The sequence below is a fragment of the Enoplosus armatus genome, chromosome 12 (assembly GCF_043641665.1).
Source record: "Enoplosus armatus isolate fEnoArm2 chromosome 12, fEnoArm2.hap1, whole genome shotgun sequence".
Classification (NCBI taxonomy): Eukaryota; Metazoa; Chordata; class Actinopteri; order Centrarchiformes; family Enoplosidae; genus Enoplosus; species Enoplosus armatus.
Window position 1 is genome coordinate 481092 of NC_092191.1, and position 22824 is coordinate 503915.

General features: G+C 43.0%; 2 protein-coding genes across 2 annotated transcripts; both read right to left on the reverse strand.

Annotated features, from left to right (window-relative positions):
• Positions 1-339: 339 nt before the first annotated feature.
• On the reverse strand, positions 340-3073 carry LOC139294549 (zinc finger protein 665-like). Its single transcript, XM_070916465.1, has 3 exons — positions 2957-3073; positions 2075-2174; positions 340-2000 (listed from the first exon to the last, which is right to left on the reverse strand). The coding sequence occupies exons 1-3, from the start codon at positions 3071-3073 to the stop codon at positions 340-342; spliced, it is 1878 nt and encodes a 625-aa protein (XP_070772566.1).
• Positions 3074-4203: 1130 nt separating this feature from the next.
• Positions 4204-21440, reverse strand: acss1 (acyl-CoA synthetase short chain family member 1). The gene is made up of 14 exons (XM_070915612.1): positions 21092-21440; positions 17921-18017; positions 17151-17350; positions 14464-14639; positions 14141-14293; positions 12647-12794; positions 11797-11934; positions 11117-11209; positions 9446-9558; positions 6845-6971; positions 6641-6768; positions 6271-6334; positions 5254-5375; positions 4204-4802 (listed from the first exon to the last, which is right to left on the reverse strand). The coding sequence occupies exons 1-14, from the start codon at positions 21438-21440 to the stop codon at positions 4614-4616; spliced, it is 2097 nt and encodes a 698-aa protein (XP_070771713.1). The 3' UTR covers positions 4204-4613.
• Between the last annotated feature and the right edge of the window lie 1384 nt (positions 21441-22824).

The window sequence follows — 22824 nt, forward strand, 5'->3', positions numbered from 1 at the left end:
AAAGGCTTGAAGCTGGATTTATGGTCGCCGTAGTGCCCCCGGCGCGAGGGTCCATGCTCCCAAAATGACATCATCGCGCCATGCCGAGGGCTCCGCAAGTTGTCGCAGCGCGTGGTCCTGCACCTCTGAATTGTTGTAAGTAGGCGACGTGAAGACTGAGCAGGTGCATCATTTCAAGCACCTCTACGACCCTCCATGAGAGACCAGAGGGACCACCACATGATCCTGGACTCATGGAGATTCATCACATTTAACAGATAAAAACAGATACATTCTTCCTCAGCAACAACAAGCGCTAGTGCAGGGTGACGCCGTGACTCTCGGCCCTCCTGCGGTGCTTCAGGCAGAGACACACTTGTGCTCTCTGAGACTCCTGGTGGAGGTGAAGCTCCTGCTGCAGGCAAAGCAGCTGAATGGTTTCTGTCCTGTATGAACCAGCTGGTGAGTCTTCAGGTTGTTGTTCTGACTGAATCTCTTCCCACAGACGCTGCACTCAAACGGCTTCTCTCCACTGTGGACGCGTTTGTGTCGGACGAGGTTTTGCGACACGCTGAAGCTCTTTCCGCAGACCTCGCAGACGTACGGTTTCTCTCCGCTGTGCGTGCGCTCGTGCAGCTTCACGCTGGCCTGCGTGTAGAAGGTTTTCTGACACTGAGCGCAGCTGAAGGGCTTCCCCTCCGAGTGGCTGCGTCTGTGTGTTTTCAGGTAGCTCAGCGAGCTGTAGCTACGCCCACACACGTCGCAGGAGAAAGGCTTGCTGCCGGTGTGCAGCTGCAGGTGAGTCTTCAGGATCTGGGCGCTGGTGAAACTCTTCCCGCACTCGTCGCAGGTGTGAGCTTTCTGCCCGCCGTGGACCAGCTGGTGGCGTTTCAGCGACGCAGATGAAGAGAAGTTTTTTCCGCACTCGCTGCAGCTGTACGGTTTGATGCCGTTGTGGCTCCGCTCGTGCACCAGCAGAGCGCTGCGCTGTCTGAAGCCCTTCCCGCAGGCGTTGCAGATGAATGCCCACTCTCCACTGTGCACGGCGCGGTGCACCTTCAGGTGTCCGGCCTGTGTGAAGCTGCGGCCGCACACGTCGCAGCTGAACGCCCGGCAGCCCGAGTGGACGAGTCGGTGGCGTCGCAGGTTGGCCGACACGCTGAAGCTCTTCCCGCAGGTGTCGCAGATGAAGGCCTTCTCTCCAGTGTGGACGCGGTGGTGGACCGTCAGGCTGCTCCTGCTGGAGAAACTGTTCCCGCACTGCTCGCAGGTGTGCGGCCGCTCACCTGTGTGTGTCCTCAGGTGAGCTCTGAGGCCACTCTGCTGGCTGAATGTCTTCCTGCAGACGCTGCAGGTAAACGGCTTCAGTCCTCTGTGGACGGTCAGCTGGTGGACGTGGACGCTGCGACGTGTGGTGAATCCTTTCTCACATGTCGGACATTTGAACGATTTGTCCTTCAGGTGGACTCTCCGGTGTGCAGACAGGTAACTGTGTTTGGAGAACTCCTTCCCGCACTCTGCACACCTGAAGCTCTTGTCTGTCCTCTGACAGGTCAGTCTGTGCTCTCGGAGGCAGCACCTCGCCGCCAGCGTCTTGCCGCAGGCCAAACACGCGAGCGGCCGACTGCGGCGGCGCCAGCTGGACGTCTGGTGCGTCCTGAGGTGGCTGCGGGTGCCGAACACCTTCCCACAATGAGAACACCTGTGGGGCCGCTGCTTGTTGTGCACGGTGAGCTGGTGGACTCTGACGCTGCTCCGGGCCGAGAAAGCTTTCCCACAGGTGGGACAGGTGAAGGGCCGCTCTCTGCTGTGGACCCGCAGGTGAGCGCTCAGGTTGGTCCATCTGGAGAAGCTGCTGCTGCAGACGCTGCAGCTGAAGGTCCTTCTGCCGCCTGCCGCAGGAATCTGCTCTGATTGGCTGGTTTCACCTGTAGGAGCGTCTGATTGGTGGTTCACCTCTACCTGAGTGACTCCTTCAGCTGCAGGGGGGGTGGAGTCCTGCAGAGGCTCGACTGCAGCGTCTGCAGAGAGAGAGAGATCATCAGCACTCATGAAGCTCCTCCTGATGACATGCTGTAGTTCATTAAGTTCTTACTGTCCTCCCGCTGCCCCTCTTTCAGCTCCTGGTTCTCCTCCAGCAGCCTCCTCAGCTCCTGCAGCAGAGACTCACAGAGTCTCCTCATCACAGCCAGCAGCTCCTCCTGCAGCGCGCACACACACACACACACACACAATAAATCATGTAGGTTAGAAAACATACAGTTCAACAGCAGCACAAACCTTCAGTTGAATCAAAGCTCTAAAACACAAACTGAACATGAGAACTTCATGAAGGAGGACTGATTACAGGACTGTTGGATTCGACGGACTGAGTTTAGACTTGATGAACTAATAAACGGGACACTGAGTGAAAATCACAGCATCAAGCTACAGATGTTATAAAGTGGTTTACCGGGAAAAGAAGAGGAGACAGAGATGTAACACACAAAAACAGGCAGAATTAAGACCCCCAAAAACTAGAAATCAAGCAAAAGCCAAAGGAGACAAACGTGTCAGAGGTCAAAGGTCACAACAACTCTTTAGGAGCCTGATTTCGTCAAACACAATAATCGGATCCAGACAGAGAAAATGTAAAGACATATATCCACATTTTAGCAACTTCATTCAACATGAAGGTCTTGACTTTTCTCAACGTGAAACAAAAAGCTTCAAAACACGTTTAAACCTGCAGCTATGAAGCTGAAGAAATGTTAAATATGTCTCTTTGACATAGTTCATGACAGAGAGCCAAACGCTTCACTCCTGTACATCCGCTTATCATTCAGACTCGATCTACTTCATATAAAGGACTGTTTTATGCTTTCATGAGAGTTTCACGTTGGGAGTTACGCTGGCCTCTAATAACTACCTATAATAATAACAATAATAACGAACAGATAAAGCTAATAACTGATAAGCAGCTGTCTGTGACACTGACCTCAGTCTTCGAGTTTTCATCAAGTTTCACTTTGAGTCTCTGACAGATTTCAGTCACCGCCGTCAACATGAACTCCTCCAAGATGGCCGACACGAGCTGCTCCACAGAGGACGACATTTTCTTTAACCGCCAACTGAAGTTTAACACAAACTAAAGACTAAAAGCTAAACATCAGAGAACAGTAGTTTGAGTTGTTGTCACTGAGCGGCCATTGCTGAGTGGTTTGCGACACATTCTGTTCACTGACGGCCGTTCTTACGACAGCAGGAGTGAAGGGAAAGGTCTGCATGTCGCCCCCTGCTGGCCGGAGGTCAGAAACACAACAACAAAAAACTTAAATAACAATAAAAACATACTACTTATGATCAATTGAATAAGTTAGTTCAATTACATGATTACACATCTTTCAAGCTTAAACATAAATTAACAGATACATAAATAAATAGACAGAAAGAGAACAAAGTAAAACATTTAATTATATATGAAATTACTTGTAACAGTTTCATCATTTCTGCATCATTAAATTCATTTAAATTTAAAACATCTGTAATATGTGAATCCTTATATAGTATAACGATAACAAAACTATATATAAATATGAACAGAAACAATAAATGAAATGGAATTAATATATATTATATAACTAAAATAGTAAAAAGCCTAACAAATAAAATAACATTTTATATACAGTACATACTTATACATAAATTTTTGTTATCAAGTTTAACATATATAAAATAATATAAATGTATAGTGAAAATAAATAAATACTTTTAAAAAGTAAATTTGTGATTTGTAATATTCCAATTCATTCAAATCAATCAGGGTAAAGTTAAATTTCATTCGTTTTTTTATCTGAGTGTAAAACATAAAATAAAACAAATATATATAAATAAGATAATATCAATAATATTGATAAATAGATATAAACATTTCATTTTAAGATTGTACTGCACTGTTTTCAAGTATCTGTTTCTGCTCTAAATGTTATGATTCAATAAGTTTATATTTTTGTGTACACTGAATTGAAACTTTAATTAAGATTAAAAACAGACAGCACAGTTCATGTTTATTAGTGAAAGTTTATTTCTGGCATTCATGATACTACAAATCTATAAAATCTGTTCACGTACACAAAATATATCTGTTAAATAGGAATCATCCGAAAAAACAGTAAATCCAAATGAAAAGACGTCTTAAGTCAGAATTCAGACTTGATTTGGATATTTCATGACTTAAACTCTGAATTAAAATCTAATTTAAAATTATCAAATATTTATTGTATTTTTTTCATACCCCAAAATGTTCACAATACTGATTTTATTAAGAAAGTTGATCAAAATAAGGTCACAAGTTGGAGTTTAGTCTCTAAAACTAAAAGACAGATTTTCCTTCATGAGGCACCAGCTGTTTTTGTAGCTGAAACAATAAAAAGTTCACAGTAAATTTGACTCTCAAGTCTGTACAGCCAGCAGCTGGCTAGCTTAGCATAAAGACTGGAAACAGGGGGAAACAGCTAGCCTGTCTCTCAAAGGTGTTTTTGTGAGGGACACACAGGGATTGCACACAGAGCAAGGGATTGTGGGTAACTACAGGGAGGTGGGAGGAGCTTCTGAGCAGACGGTTCAAATCACCAAACTGTCTGTCACACAGGAAGTTACTTCTTCTTCTCCTCTACTCCTCTCTGCTTCCTGTACTGCTCGTGGGCCTCGATGATCTCCTTGACGACAGACGGGTCGTCCAGAGTCGACACGTCGCCGAGGTCACCTGTCGTCCCCATGGCAACCTTCCTGAGGATCCGTCTCATGATCTTTCCGGAGCGAGTCTTCGGCAGCCGCTTCACCACCTGAGAGACAAACTGACCGTCACTGCACGGCGGCAGGAAATACCAACTCCTGATTGGCTGACAGGTGTCTTCATACCAAAGTTAATTGTCTCGAGCAACACTTCTTTTAGATAAATCATCTTCGTGTAAAGCTTTTATCCTTTTATTATCAGAGCCACCTTCCTTCTTAGATCTGTCCTGCATCCTTCCAAATCATCACTATCATATAGTTTTTTTTGTAGAAACCATTTTTTATGTGTGGATGCATACATGTACACACACATACAATATTTATATACCTACATTCAATAATCGCTATATATGAACTCGTAACCGCAGCGGAACCAGTAGTTTAAGTACAACAGGGTGTGTCGGTACACCGTGACATCACTGCTGCTCAGCCTGCTGTGACGTTACTGTTTCAGGTGTGTGATGTTGTTACCACGGAAACCAGAGTAGGACGGGACCTCACCAGGAAGTGCTCTGGAATGGCGTATTTGGCGATCTTAGTGGTGACGAGTTCTCTGAGCTGCTGAAGGACAGCGGGGTGGTCGTCGCCAAACTCATCCTTCAAAACCACAAAGGCAAACGGTACTGAGAACACACACACACACACACACACACACACACACACATACACACACACACACACACACACATTGTCTTCGCTGAGAATCTGAAAGCTTCATAAATAACTGGTACATGTGAATAAATAATGTGTCAGTGTGACCGATGATTCAAAGATGCTCTGTGATTGGTTCCTTACTATTTTGGCAGCAAGTTTTCTAACAGACCACCAGGAGGCAGCAGAATGTCACCAATCAAACTCATTTCTTCCTGTTCAGCAGCTTTAATTTGAACTTCAGTCCATCTGATTTTGACTGAACAACAAACCAAACATGACCGTTACACTGATATAAAAACTGTATATATGTGTGTGTGTGTGTGTATGTGTGTGTGTGTGTAGATGCTGAGTGGCTGAACTACAGACAGATGTTTAGTTCATTAAACACTGCAGATTTGTTTCTGCTGTATTTACACTTATTTAGGTAATTCATCTTTTTTGTGTCCAAAACAAAAAAGAACAAAATGTTGAACTAACAGAATAAAATGAAAAATAAATCCTAAGTAGAATAGTAAATAATAAAATACATTTTAATTAAACAATGTAAAAAAATTGGTATTCTTATCACATATATTAATGTTTCTATTTAAAGAAAAATCCAAACTATCCATTTATACCCTAATTTCATTGAATTATTTTCTTTCTTTCTTTCTTTTCTTCAGTACATGTTGTTTTCCATATTCAACTGTTCTCCAGAAAAAACTGAAATGAATTTCACCAACATAAAGACCTTTAGTTTCTACACCACCTCTGTACCTTTATTTTGAAAGTTTTATTTTGAATTCTTCCTCCAGCTGACCACCATGTGTTTCCATATAAACACAGAGCAGAACACTTCTGTATGTTACCTGTTTTAACTCTCACCTTCTCCTTTGATGTCATGTGGGAATCCAATCACAGCCGTTTCTGGAACAGCTGGATGTTCATCCTGCAAAACAACACGAATAACAACAACAGCTAACGTTCAGGTTTCAGCTGAAAAGATGAAGAAAATGAACCTTTTAGATGAGCGAGATGCAGTTCTTCACAGAGAGGAACAAACTGACTCTTTATTGAACAACAAATGCAATCAAGATGCTCTGAAGTTGGGGAAAGACTCTCTGATGACTTCAGGGGATTCTGCAATACTGTATCTCTAATTCTTATAATTCAGATTTGTTCATATTGTCTTGTCTAAATAAATGATAGTAAGAGTATGATGAAGATAATGTGATACTATCATGCGGCGTCTCACCAGAGCGTCCTCGATCTCCGCCGTACCGAGACGGTGACCGCTGACGTTGATGACATCGTCCATCCGGCCGGTGATCTGGTAGTAACCGTCCTCTGAGCGGTATGCCCCGTCACCAGTAAAATAACAACCTGACAGAAAAACACCATCAGCTCACAGACTGGGATCATAAACTGAATCACTGCTGCATGTTTTATTTTCACTGACCAGGATACGGTTTGAAATACGCGTCGACGAATCTCTGGTGGTCTCCATAGATGCTCCGAGCCATGCCAGGCCACGGCTGGCTGAAACACAGAGCTCCGCTGACAGAGTTACCAGACAGAGGTTCGCCCTGACAATCACACGACAGGATATGCAACATACAGGACAGTGAATGTATGCTCATATCATACAGGACAGTACCGGTAGCTGCTGTTAGTTTGATTTTGGAAACACTACGTCATGAGTCCAAATTCCCCCAGCAGAACCACATGTAAGAAACTTCTGACCAGCCACCAACCAAACTCTGTGACATATTCTGAGAATTTAAAAATGTAGAGACATTTCATATTCCTCCAAGGCTAAGAGTTAGCATATCATTAGCTAACTCCATTATTGTGAGGGGTTACAGGTTAGCTGACCTGTTAGCTTTAGCCTCAGGCTGTTGGCACAATATCTTGACCTGGGACCTGTTAGCTTTAGCCTCGGCCTGTTAGCATGATATCATGACCTGGAACCTGTTAGCTTTAGCCTCAGTCTGTTAGCATGATATCATAACCTGGGATCTGTTAGCCTTAGCCTGTTAGCATGATATCATGACCTGGGACCTGTTAGCTTTAGCCCTAGTCTGTTAGCATGATAGCATGGACCTGTTGGCTTTAGCCTCAGTCTGTTAGCATGGTATCATGATCTGGGACCTGTTAGCTTTAGCCTCAGTCTGTCAGCATGATCATGGACCTGTTGGCTTTAGCCTCTTCGTATATATATACTAATAATAATAATGTGAAAGAGGTAATTCTGCTACATATTGAGTACTTTTACCTTTGATACTTGGGTACATTTTTCTGATAATACTCAAGTAAAGTTTTGAATGCAGGACAGAACATTTTAACATTGTGGTATTGCTACTTTTACTCTAATAAAGGACCTGAATACTACTTCTACCACTGCACAAAACTACTCTCATAGTACAAGACGGTTCAGGGTGTCAGTTTTATAAAATACGACACAACAGAACCTGATCTACTGCCTCCCTAACGTTAGATTTTCTCAGTGTTATTGTGTACATACAGTACTCTGAGAATGAGGCCAGTGTTAAAGTGTGCAAATTAAATTCTGCACAAACTGTCTGTTAAACACATCAGGACCGTCTTCATCAGTGGTTACAGTGCAGTTTGTGTTCACTCTGAGAAGATTGGAGTGAAAGTGAAGTGACCCCGACCTCGTCAGAGGATGAAATGTGAAACTGAAGGAGGCCTAATCTAATCTAATCTACACTCAGTAACCAGTGATGATGAAAAACCCTCGAACACCCGCAGATTACAGTTCTTTAACAGAGGGAGGGAAATGGGGAAACTAGCGGATAATTAATTTGGAGGAGCGGCGATCAAACCGACTGAGTCTGAAAGTCTGTTAATCAAAGCAAACAGATGCTGCTGGTCCTGTTTTAATTGAAAGATTAAACTGAGAAAGAGAGGGGTGTCATTCGAAGGCTCGTTTGACCTCTTAAATCTAAAGGTCAAGTGGGGTTAACGAGACCCTGAGATTGATGGGAGATCTGAGCTGAAGCTGATTGGAGGAGAGCTCTGATAGATCCTCAGAGGCTTTTAAATCAATCTTCAAAACGCACTTTCATTGACAGAAGCTGCATATTTTCCCTTTTGATTTTAACATCTTTCATTTATTTGCATGTTGTGTCCTTGGCTGTGTATCCAAAGTCTGATATACATGGATCCATTACTAACCGGGCCTAACAGGCACAAGTCCAGCTAAACCACAAAGAGACACAAAACCACCACAAAGAGACAAAACCACCACACAGAGACACAAAACCACCATAAAGACACACAAACCCCCACAAAGAGACACAAAACCACCACAAAGATACACAAAACCACCATAAAGATACACAAGACCACCACAAAGAGACACAAACCACATGACTACACTTCATTATTATGGGATACTTGGTGTAGCACTTGAATGGTTTCTATTTAATCACAAGTCCGTTGTGTTTCCATCGCTGACAAAGTGTGTGATTGTGCTACTCTGACCTGTGGAGGTCCTCAAGGGTCAATCCTGGGACCTCTGGCTGATATCATCACCAAACTGATGTTGTCCAGGTTTAGTATTTGTAAAATCATTTGGCTACCAATGTATATATTTGTCTGAGACTGAGATCAGTGCCTGCATGTCTCATAGTTTCTGCAGTTTAATCACAACCAAACTTAAAGGTAAAGTTCAACCTTTTTAGGAAAGACACTCATATACCACTCTCATTTCTGCACGGTAAACATGAAGCCAGCAGCTGGTTAGCTTAGCTTAGCATAAAGACAACAAGATGTAGTTTTAGCGGGGGTTAGGATCAGTCTTCAGGACTTGTGTTCCAATAAACAGTGAAGACTGGGACCAGGATCCATTTATAGTATAATTAATTGACGGTACAAATACTAAAAAAAGTGAAAAAAGTGAAATTACTCATGAAGTTCTTGTATTTGCTACCTTTGAACATTTACATCAGCACTACGAGGTCAAAGTTGGTTTCAAGAGAACTTCTTTTTTCTTGTTTGGAGCATTTTCAGTGTGGTTTTGTGGTTTTCAGGTCACCTTCTCTCCCATGAGAACCGGCTGGATGCCGAAGAACGGCCTCATCGCCATCGCTGGGACAATCGGAGCGCCTTCCTCTGCAGGACGAGGGGCGATACAGACTCCACCGGTCTCTACAGAGAGATGATTTCATATCAGTGAAGAGGAAAGAACTCCTCCACAGAGAGGGAGGGTTTTACTCTTTGATGTTGCATTCGAGTGCAGCTGGGTTTGCTCATTAAATATTTAATGATAAACATTTAATCAGGCAGACGGACCTGCAGGACGAAAGACGTGTTTGTAAGTTCATGTCATGGAAGACTTATCATTGATATTAGTTTATCAGTCAGCAGTCCTGCCAGCGCCCCCCAGAGGCAGCCACAATATGACAGTGTCTATATTAATGTCTATTTGTCTATTTGTGATGTATGAGTATTCATTTGTAAGTAAGTAAACAAAGATGTATATTATATTAATAATATATACGTGATGGTTGGATCACTGTTAATGAGAAGAAAACGTCATCGGCTTCGACAACGACACTTCCTTGTTCCTAACTCACATGTGACTGAACTAACCAACCAGAAGCCAGGAGGACTGACCGACTGAGATAAATGTGAGGAGGTAGATTCAGCAGATTGTTGTAAAAATATTTAAATATGTAAATAATTAACAGTCAAAACATTGTAAATATATTTTTTGTAATTGAACTCAAATACATGACTTCAGTATATATAACAGTTACCTCTGGCTGCCACTAGAGGGCCTCAGACGTTGCTTCTACGTGCAGCTTTAATTTCCTTTAATTTCTTAATTTATTGGGGATTTTTCTCTTTTCAAGAGAAAGAAGCAGCTGGCAGAGAGTTTAAAGTCTGATTTAAAAACAACACACACACACACACACACACACACACTGTGTAGTGATTGTTGAGGAATTAGGTCACACTCTCTCACACTGCTGTCAGTGATCCTGGACTGTCCTGAGGGGCTGGTGTTTGGGGGGGGTTGGGGTGTAAGTGTGTTGAGGATTTGATCTTAATTCATTTTCTGCTGAGCTGCAGATGTTCTGCTGCTAATCGTTCAAATTAGGGTTAAAGCTTCAGTAAAGAGAGAATCAGACAGACTTACAGTCAGATCCACAAACAAACTGACAAACAGGAAGAGAGACCAGGAAACTACATCTGAGACCCGGGTGTTTTCCAGGTTTTCTCTTCTGATGTAACTTTGTGTTCATGCTGTATTTAGCTTGGTATAAAGTAATCCAAGTGTTAGCTGAGCTCGACTCTCTGAGGTTTGTAGTCTGATCATAAAGGCTTGAACCAAAGAAGGTGTTTTATGAGTCATCAGTGGTGCAGTGGTTAGTACTGTCGCACGGGAGGTAAAGCTGGTTAAAGCGGGTTGGGGGTTCGATCACTGGAATGTGTGAGTGAATGGGTGACACAATCACATGACAACAACCTGATGAGCTGCAGGAGTACTGAAGTATAGAGACGGAGCGGTGTCCCGATGTTTACCCGCAGGAACCAGCTGACTGGTTGTCTATCATATCATACATCATTGTCCAGGTCAAACTGTGGGGGGTTCCACACTGGGGAGAGTCTGCTGTTTGGAGGTTCCACTCACAGCGAATGGCAGCCTGTCGCGACTCTAGTGTTTCAGTCTGTATGTACGGCGAATGTCAGTGTGTCTCACCTGTCTGCCACCAGGTGTCCACTAAAGGACACCGTCCATCTCCAACCACACTGTGGAACCAGTGCCAGGCCTCATGGTTAATGGGCTCTCCCACTGCGCACACACACACACACACACACACACACACACACACACACACTGTTTATATGGTTTTATCAAACTTGTATCAGCTTCCAGTCTGATATGTTGTGACTGTGTGTGTGTGTGTTAAATCAGAGGTGGAAAGTGAAGTACATTTACTGAAGTACTTTGTCACGTTTCAGTTCCACAAAAGAGACATTTCCCCTCAAAACTTTATATTTATTTTGAATTATTGTTGGAGGCTGAAGACATAAAACTCTCCAATATTTCACACAAAAACTGAAAACAGATTTGTGTCTCAGAACTTAGTTTCTTCTTCTTTCCTCTCGTTAATCATCTCACGACCCCTCAGACTGATCTGGCGACCCTTTGGAGGGGCCCGACCCTCAATACAATACTTGTGTACTTTAACTGAAGTCACCTTCTAACCTCTGATAGAAACACAGTCAGTTAAAATCTCTCTAATGTGGGTTATCAATAGACTGGATATTGATCTTTGGTCTGTGTGCAGATGATCTGGTTTAATATGAGACGTCTGGCTGAAAGCCCACTTTGTGTCTGTTATCTGATGTAAGGGTTAAAGGCGCCATGATCGTGACCTGATCCGAGCGTCCTCAGAGACGAGCGGTCGTACTTCTTCACCCAGCTGTCGTTGTACTTCAGCAGCAGACGCAGAGCCGTCGGCGCGCCATAAAACTGAGTGATCTTCAGACGCTGAACCGTCTCCCAGTACCTCCCTGGAAGACAACACACACACACATACACACACAGTGATGTGCATGAATGAGAACAGTGTGGTGGCCAATGCCCAAATATGGCAAAAACAAAAACAAGATGGCCACGGCCAAAAGCCAAAGTCGAGGCTTTAGAACGGTAGTCCACAAACCAACGTGAAGTGTTACAGTCATGCTAGCAGCTTTGTGAGGTTGTAGTTAGATACAGCGGAGCTAAATGCTAACGTCAGCATGCTAACATGCTCACAATGACATGCTGATGTTTAGCAGGTAATTCAAGCACATGATAAATATTTGACAAGAAATAAAAAGTAAAGTCAGTGAGATTCTTTGTTATTTGTCATTATTCTCTTGTTTGTTTTCATAGCTTCCTCCTGGACATCTTTGAGCCCTGTATGAAGTTATGTCCCAAGCAAGGGTCAAAGGTCAGGCCCACATCACAGTGACAAAAGATCACTTTGTGGGGACTTCCTGTTCGGACAGTAAAACAATAGAGGTGAGATAAACTGGCTGCACTCTACAACTGAGGGTAATAAACCAACATTAATGAGTGACCGAACACCAGAGAGAGGCCAATAAAACTCTGTCCATCCATTACGAGTCCAACAACTTCCCCCAGCTGTCTCCCTAAACTAAGCGTTGGTCTGCAGCTCTGTTGGGGGACTGAACCTGCAGATCTTGAGACATTAACAGTGTCTGTAGTGTTGGATCTTACCTGGGTTTGGATAAACAGGTGTGCTCTCAAACAGGACGGTGGTGGCGCCGTTACACAGCGGGCCGTAGACCACGTAGCTGTGTCCCGTTATCCAGCCGACGTCCGCCACGCAGCCGAACACGTCGCCGTCCCGGGAGTCAAACACATACTGAAGAAATCACACAACAACACGAGGGTCGGATCAGGGTCAGTGCACACTACATTTCCCAGAAGCCCCAGTCTTGGTCAATTAGCATGCAGTTGTTGAGATGCAAAATAATTTCTCACAAACTGAGTGTGAGATCACGTCTGAAGACGTTTACTTACGTTGTTTATAAAATGTGATGTTTTATTACAGATTCAGCTGTACTTCAACCAAATACACAACTGAAGTACCGCTTATATATTTATACATCATTAACAATGATCCAGTAATATAACACTGATAGGGCTCATTCTGCTTATGACTTGTAATAAAGTCACCAGAGGCCTCTGTAGACTTCCTGTTTGGTGAGGAGTGACGGACTGAATGATTTAGTTCAGTGGAGGAAACCTGGAGTTGTTTTGATCAGAAACAAAATGGCTGAAGGGCCAACGTGAGGCGCCTAGCAACGCCCCCTCCTCCCCCCCTCCCTGTGTGTGTGTGTGTGGCAGTGTCTCTCGCCCTGGCATGGACCCAGCAGTCCTTGTCTTTTTCAGATAAAGCAGCTTTTGTTCTGTTGTTTCATCCAAACAAACAACAAGCCAACCCCCCCCCCCCCCCCCCCACCAGCCCTGAGCCACTAAGCTGCTTTAGAAATTAGCACTGATAAATATTTGGCAGTGATGGGGGGGGGGGAGTTATTAAGGTTTATGTTTTTATTCAATTATCATCGTAAACATCACGTCAATCCCTGCAAACACACACACACACACACGCACACACACACACACACACACACACACAGAAAGCAGATGTTTCTGCTTGTCAATCACAAAAAAGCTAATTTGAAGCTCAGAGGCAGATTTGGCGTCAAGGCTGCGTCCTCCTCCTCCTCTTCACTGTCCTCCTCCTCCTCCTCCTCGTCCTCGTCCTCCCCCTGCTCCTCGTCCTCGTCCTCCTCCTCCCCCTGCTCCTCGTCCTCGTCCTCGTCCTCGTCCTCCCCCTGCTCGTCCTCATCCTCCTCCTCCTCCTCCTCCTCGTCCTCGTCCTCTCCCTGCTCGTCCTCGTCCTCCTCCTCCCCCTGCTCCTCGTCCTCGTCCTCCTCCTCCCCCTGCTCCTCCTCCTCCTCGTCCTCGTCGCTCAACAGCAGGGTTGTTGTTTGGCCTGTTGTGTAACTGCTCTCCTTTGTCTTTTCTTCCTCATTAAAACAGCAACACGACCTGAATCACAGCCCCGAGAGGCCAACAGCTGCGGTGGAGTTTCAATCCACACAAACCTTCAGCTCACAAACCTCCAAACTTTTCAAAGTTCAAGAGAAATGTTCAATCAAAACACACGTCCTGTCCAAGGTGTGTGTGTGTGTGTGTGTGTACCTGGTGTGTGAGTGAGGTGTACAGCAGGTATCCAGCCTGTGTGTGGACGATGCCTTTAGGTTTCCCCGTACTTCCTGATGTGTAGAGAAGAAACAGAAGATCTTCACTGTCCAGAGGCTCCGCAGGACAGACAGGAGACTGAGAGGACATCACCTGGAAGAGACAGCATGTAACTGCACTACTGATACTACTGATACTACTACTACTGTACTACAGGACAGCATGTAACTGTACTACTACTACTAACGTGACGTAGATTACGTGACTGTGACACCCTAATCAATCATCTCCGTCATGTATCATCCATTGATCAGGTGTCTCACCTCCTCCAGGGGGACGTCCAGCTGTCCCATCACAGCAGGTGTTTGTGTCCTCTGAGAGACGAACACGTGTCGGACAGTCGGGCAGCTCTTCACCGCGGCATCCACCGTAGACTTCAGGCGGACGAGTCGGCCGCCCCTCACCCCTTCATTACAGGTGACCACGGCTTTACACTGAGCTGTCGACACAACACACGCCTGCTGAAAGCACATTTAATGAACCGTCCCTCACTGGAAAACCTGGTTTTAGTATTTAAGATTTAAGAGGTTCCACAAACGTTTCCATGCTAACAGTTCTGTGAGGCTGTCTTAGCTAGTTCTGTAGCCAGTAGCTGATAGCAGCTAACATCGCCAGTAGACGGTAGTTACAGCAAGTGTTTACATGTTAACATGCACATTATAGTTTTGTTATTGAACCTCTGAGTGTCATTAACAGGCTTCTCTCTGTCTGTGTTTCTCTACTCGCTAATCAAAGTTACAATAACGTGGAAACACAGTTTCCACCATCAGACACTGACAAACAGGAGCCGACTGTGCTGAAATCAGCTGAAATAAAGTCAAAGTGACACTGTGACTGTAGTTTGACTGCTGAACGTTCTGTCTCTCCTTTAACTCTTAAAACCTGCTGTAAACCTTTAAATATATAATATAGAGTTTGGTGAAAAAAAGTCTAAACTAACATCCTGAAGTCACCGACAGAGTCCTGGTCTGGCATTGAACCCTTTGATCAGAGGAGACTTCCCGCTGTAGTTGAGCGTACATGTGATCACAGGTAAGTTATCAAAGTTTCACAGTACGAATTCTGACTTGAACTGAACTTTCAGAACTTTTCAGATGTGTTCAGATATCCTGCTGATGAGTCAACCAACAGGCTGAATAGGAAACAAGGCTGATAGGACTTGAGCTTCATCTTATCTGTAAACTCTTCTACCCAGCTGATCCCTCCAGCAGCTCCATCAGCACAGATGCAGCAGGTCACCTGTATACATGATTATTTACAGGTGAGGTATAACACCAGCCAGAGTCAAAATTCAAAGATGGTCCTAAATCAGCTCAAGTCAAGTCCATTTTATTTATTTAGCCCCATATCACAAATCACAATTTACCTCAGGGTCTTTACAATCTGTACAGCAAAAAACAGAATTATATTTAATGAAATGGAAAGAGGAGAGATGGTGAATGTATTTCGTATTTTAGTAAATTCCACTAATTAGTGACCAACCAGAAGCCTCCCATCCCATCAGGAGGAGCTTCGTATGTTGTTGTCCTGCATTCTGAATCCAGACCCTTTATATTCCACATTTGCACATTTGTATTGCACTTCAGAAGAATGAACCACTTTGTAGTGAAGAGGCAGAGAGTTTCGTTCTTCTGTGTCTCAGTGTTCCTGAAATAAACACTTTACACGCTCTGATAGTTGACTGTCCTGGTTCTCCCACTTATTCCTGCACATGCACTCAGCTGCAGTCCCATCATGCTCTGCTTCTCCTGCTGCTCAGCCGGCCGAGTCGCTGTGTTTGGGTTTGAAGGTGGCGACTGTTTCCAAAACACAGAAGTCCTTGAGCAGCTGTCTGACCTCCTTAAACTAATAACTACTGAGAGCTGCAGCTCGCTTTCTATGTGTGGAGAGTGGAATGAGCACTCATTCTGCCACACTTACAGGTTCGATTCCCATCAGGGTACAGCACGATAGTGTATGAAGGTTTTGGAACACAATGCAAATCAAATATGAATAAAAGTAACAGGCTCCTCCCCTCACATTCCTCCTGGTTTGACCTTCATGCTGCTGCAGCTGAAGGAATGAAAAACTGAAATCGTTTGTCATAAACATCTGACTCGCAGCATGAAGGTTTGTCCAAGTTCTAGGGGTGCCCGCTTTGACTGGAAAAGGACCTTTAGTTGACGTTCAGAACAGGGCCATAACCAAGACTGCGGAAATACAGAGCTCAAGAGTCCAAAGCCACCACACTAACCCCAAGAAATGTTCGACTCAGTACCAAAATGAACGCAACAGAAAATCATCTGTTCATCTGATTGTTTGCAGCTTGTGTGTCGCAGGTTTTGTGAAATTCCCATAAACAGAGCTGTTTCTCTGGAAGCAGGTAGCTCTGAAACCAGTCTAAGACTCCACAGCCATGCTAGCAGCTCTGTGAGGCTGTACTTACTTTGAGCTAAATGCTAACATCAAATTGCTAACATGCTCACAATGACAATGCAAAGATGCTGATGTTTAGCAGGTATAATGTTTACCATGTTCATCGTCTTAGTTAGCTAATTAGCACTGAACACAAAGTACAGCTGAGGCTGATGGGAGCGTCATTAGCTTTGCAGGTATTTGGTCATAAACCAGATTAATGTCTGAACCAGATTTCATGACAATCCATCCAATAGCTGTTGAGACATTTCACTCAAAACTACAAATGTCAACCTCATGTTGACGCTAGAGGAAAAGCCAGAGGAACAAGAATGTCGGCACAAAATGTCATCTCAATCTGTCCAATAGCTGTTGAGATAGTTCAGTCTGGACTAAAGTGGTGGAGCTAAAAGAGGCTAAAAAGTTCCGTGGAGCTGCAGTTCCTCTGATGTCCACTAGATGCTGCCCCAATAAAACTCTGACTGTGTTAAAGTGAATATGAAAACCCCCCTTATGATTCAGGTTAGAACAACGAGACCGGTGGAGGATGACTCACCATCCTGGATCCTTCCTGCCAGAGCCTCTGAGCTGAACCCGGCAAACACCACGGTGTGCACCGCACCGATACGGGCACACGCCAACATGGCCGCCACCGCCAGCGGTGACACTGGCATGTAAATGGCCACTGTGTCCCCCTTGTGGATCCCATGGCTCTTGAGGGTGTTGGCAAGGCGGCAGGTGGTCTCCAGCAGCTCTCTGTTGGACAGACCACGGGACGCTGAGGTTGATGATGATGATGATGCTGATATCTTCATTATAGTAATTAGTACATTTCTATTATTACTAACTTCTTTTTATTGTTTTTATTCGTCCTAAGTCTGTATTTATGTCCATTGCATTATTTCTTTTTGTGAAGCACTTGGTGACATCCTGCTCTTCTTCTGATGTATAAATAAAGATACTTATTTAATTAGGTTTTTTCAGGCATTGTATTAACTGGAGAGAACCAGGTCTTCATTTGGATCAGACAGACCTTTATTTCCAATTTCCCTTGTTTTATGTATGAGCATATTTTAGTAAGAATCTTCCCTGTTTCCTGATCAGTTTTACTGACAGTCTTTATATACTGAATGTCTGTTAAACTTTACCAGCTGAACATGTGTCTTTTGCACAGATTACAATACATTCCTTTACATTTATGGTGCTGTAATCACATGATGTTTTTAGATAACTTCAGGACAACACACTATGTTGATAAGATAAAGATCAGTATCATCTGCATAGAGGGTGGATACAAGGAACTTATCAGCTTATAGATGTTCATACCTGTAGGTGACCTTCACCTCAGTGCCAGGTTCATCTCGCTCCCAGATCAGAGCCACTCGGTCCGGATGTTTCTCAACATGGACGTCCAGACAGTTTACTGGCAGACAGACAGACACAGCGGGATGTGAACATAATACCATCAGACTCACTATTTTGATAACAAATGAATCATTTAAGTCATTTATCAAGCAAAACATTCTCTGAAACCAGCTTTGAAATCGTGAGGATTTTCTGCTTTTCTCTGTTTCATATCACAGTAAATATATTGGGGTTTTGAACTGTTTGTTAGACAAAACAAAACATTTGAGGACGTCAGCTTGGGCTTTGAGAAATTCTGTCATTTGTTGAGATTTTATAGACCAAACAATTCATCAACTAATCAAGAAAATATAGTAAGCATGGAGGCCCCCAAAAAAATTTTTTCAGGTAAGCAGAATTTATCTGGTGTTCACCAGAAACAGGTTATGCTTATGACCCCTTGGTGACTCCGTAGAAACAAATAGAGACTGCGTCAGTGGATAAAGATCTTTCTGTAAATCACGAGATGGATGGAAATGCACTGTTTGACATTGACCTTACCTATATTGTGCAGTAATTATCCCCCATATCTTGTAATTTATTTTTTAAAGATATGTTTTGGGCATTTTTGCTTTTATTATATAGTGACAGCTGAAGAGAAACAGATGATGACATGCAGCAAAGGGCACGTGTTGGAATCGAAACCCCGCTGCAGCATGTCTACCAGGTGATCTACCTGAACTATTATTAGTACAGCAATGCAGTCGTGTTGAAAAGTACCACGAACACATGTCATCGTCTCAGTCACATGATCCTGATGGAAACTGTCACATTTATACTGTGATTGAAAATGAATCCCAAAATGGATTTAAGACTGAAGATCTTGTTTGTGTCTCACGCCGCAGATTTACAAAATAATTTCTGTAACAAGAGAATAATAATCCTCCTGTATCAGATCTGACACAATACAAACTATCCAGCCGACATTATTGGAATATTATTGGATTATTATCAGAGAGAGAAAAACAACAGGAGGATAGACACAAAGCACTGCAGAGACTGTCTCGCTATATACTGACAGTCTCTGTATACACTGACAGTCTATATATATACTGACAGTCTATATGTACTGACTGTCTTTATATACTGACAGTCTCTCTATATACTGACAGTCTCTATATATACTGACAGTCTATATGTACTGACTGCCTTTATATACTGACAGTCTTTCTATATACTGACAGTCTCTATATATACTGACAGTCTCTCTATACTGACAGTCTCTATATATACTGACAGTCTATCTCTATACTGACAGTCTCTCTATATACTGACAGTCTTTCTATATACTGACAGTCTCTATATATACTGACAGTCTCTCTATACTGACAGTCTATATATATACTGACAGTCTATCTCTATACTGACAGTCTCTCTATATACTGACAGTCTCTCTATACACTGACAGTCTATATATATACTGACAGTCTATATGTACTGACTGCCTTTATATACTGACAGTCTCTATATATACCGACAGTCTATATGTACTGACTGTCTTTATATACTGACAGTCTCTATATATACTGACAGTCTCTCTATACACTGACAGTCTTTCTATATACTGACAGTCTCTATATATACTGACAGTCTCTCTATACTGACAGTCTATATATATACTGACAGTCTATCTCTATACTGACAGTCTCTCTATATACTGACAGTCTATATGTACTGACTGTCTTTATATACTGACAGTCTCTCTATATACTGACTCTTTCTATATACTGACAGTCTATATGTACTGTCTTTATATATTGACAGTCTATATATACTGCCTGTCTCTATATACTGACAGTCTCTATATATACTGACAGTCTTTATATACTGACAGTCTCTATATATACTGACAGTCTATATGTATTGACTGTCTTTATATACTGACTGTCTTTATATACTGACTGTCTCTCTATATACTGACAGTCTTTATATACTGACAGTCTTAATATACTGACAGTCTCTCTATATACTGCCAGTCTATATGTACTGACAGTCTTTATATACTGACTGTCTTTATATACTGCCAGTCTCTCTATATACTGACAGTCTTTATATACTGCCAGTCTATATATACACTGCCTGTCTTTATATACTGACAGTCTCTCTATTTACTGACAGTCTATATATACTGCCTGTCTCTATATACTGACAGTCTCTCTATATACTGACAGTCTTTATATACTGCCAGTCTATATGTACTGACAGTCTTTATATACTGCCTGTCTTTATATACTGCCAGTCTCTCTATATACTGACAGTCTATATGTACTGACAGTCTTTATATACTGACAGTCTTTATATACTGCCTGTCTTTATATACTGACAGTCTCTCTATATACTGACAGTCTTTATATACTGCCAGTCTATATGTACTGACAGTCTTTATATACTGCCTGTCTTTATATACTGCCAGTCTCTCTATATACTGACAGTCTTTATATACTGCCAGTCTATATGTACTGACAGTCTCTCTATATACTGACAGTCTTTATATACTGCCAGTCTATATGTACTGACAGTCTCTCTATATACTGACAGTCTATATGTACTGACAGTCTTTATATACTGACAGTCTATATATACTGCCTGTCTCTATATACTGACAGTCTTTATATACTGCCAGTCTATATGTACTGACAGTCTTTATATACTGCCTGTCTTTATATACTGACAGTCTCTCTATATACTGACAGTCTTTATTCTTCATAATGAGTACTTTTCCTTTTGGTGGTAAGTATTTTATAATGCTTAATAACACTTTTGTACTTTGCTTAAGTAAAATGTTTGTACACTGTACTGAAGTTTCTTTGACTTCACACAAAGATTTGAACTTTTTGAGCCGCAGTGAACTGCTGTGAGGAATCGACGCGCTGTAGGTTCATATTAAAGGCTTATTAAAGGCTTATTAAAGACTTATTAAAGGGTTATTAAATGCAGGAAAAGTTCGTCTCTTTGTTGGTAAAGTTAGAGGAATGTTAGGTGGAGTTTTTTCATGACAAACTTTAATCCAAACGTAGATTTTTATTTGTATGCAACAGGCGGACATATTGATAACCGGACAGTTTGTTGATAACCGGACAGTTGATCTCTCACCGGACACATTGAGCTTCCCGCCCAGGAACCATCTGATCTTCCCGCTGCTGAGCTCGCAGTCCCGGACCCGATGGAACAGTTTCACCCAGCTGAGTCTGTCAGCGGCGGCGGATCCCCAGAACTGATCCGGATCTGTGACCGAGAGCCGGTACAGATCCCGGTGCGACAACCGAGACAGCTGGGAGCTCCAGGTGCCCGGTGGTGGTAGTTCAGGGAGGGAGGACAGACACCTGTGTTGTCCCGGTCCGGTCCTGGTCTGAGCTAGTCCCAGTGTCCTGCAGCGGCTCAGGATGGTCCTGAAGAGTCTGGTCCCCCCTCTGCTGTGGGCAGCCATGTTGATCCTCTGCATCCACAACAGTAAGTGGCACACCTCAACACAAACACATCCTCTCTCTCTCTCTCTCTCTCTCTCTCTCTCTCTCTCTCTCAGGTGTTCTCAGGTGTGTGCTGGTATGGAAGAGCTTTAGTGCCAAAATGTGTGTGTGTGTGTATGTGTGTGTGTGTGTGTGTGTGTATTATGGTTTTGGAAAAGAAATCTATATTTGTATTTACGTTTTAATATCCATCTTCATTGTTATCATTTTATTTTATATTTTTATTTTATAAACATTTCTATTTATTTAATGTCATTGTCCTTGAAAAATAATTTCTTTTTTTTTATTTCCCTTTCCTTATGTTTTATTTTCATTATGTTATTCAATTTAATATTTAATTCTTTTTAAAATTGTTTTGGTTTCAGATTCACTTTTACACCCACCGTTTTTATTTTCTGGTCATCAGTTTTTCTTGTTGATTGGGAACATAACATTCAGAAGATTTAAAATCCAACATGTTTCTTAGATCAGTTACAGGAAGTTTTGGGTGCTTTGGTTAAAACCTCCTGATTCAAGGAGAGCATTGTGTTGCGTCTGTATAAAGACCTATAAAGACCTTCTGGGTCTAAAAACAAACCAAGGCATCGGATGAATGCAGCTGAGTAAGAAATATCAAGTCTTTGTTGTTTTCCACCATCACACATTAATCAGAAGGAAGAGAAGAAGAGAAATCATAAACACAAGATTCATGTAAAAGTCAGTCCCAGCGTCCCGCCCACTGTTTGATCAACATATCAACATCCTGGTCCTTAAGAAATAACAGAGTGGCAGAAAGACACTGTCAGGATCGAACTGACCAGGTTCACTCGTGTCTCCGATGTCTCCAGAGATGCAGGAGCAGCTGTTGGTCTTCGTTCCTCCAGTTTTTGGACAAACCAGCACCTCCTCGAGGACCCTACACTGGCGTGTCAAAGACTCTATAGAGTACCCGAGTGGCTTCTTCCTGCTATGAAGGAGAAACAGGAAGTGATGAAGTCACTGGCAGTCACTGAAAGGTCACAGTGAGTGAAGCAGTCCAACAGCTCTGAAACAGGCTGGCGCTATAAGATTCAGACTGGGTGACCTCACTGGGCGTATTGGTTCTGATAAAGTCCAGTGCATCAGCACCTTAGACCAGTGCAGAGGCTGGCAGGTGTCCTTGTGATGCTGGTCTTAACTCACCCTGTATTTACCTGGGCAGGTGGATGGAAGGAGGCTGCAGCTGTCATTAGCTTTTGGTTCTTCATTTAGTGTTGCTGTCTCTTTCTTTCCGGTGTCTCTCATCTTTTTGTTAATCAATGTGTCTCCTGTCTGTCCAGCTGCTTCTTCAACATCTCCTGCTCTTTATATGGGCGGCGGCGCTACAAGGCCTGAAACTGA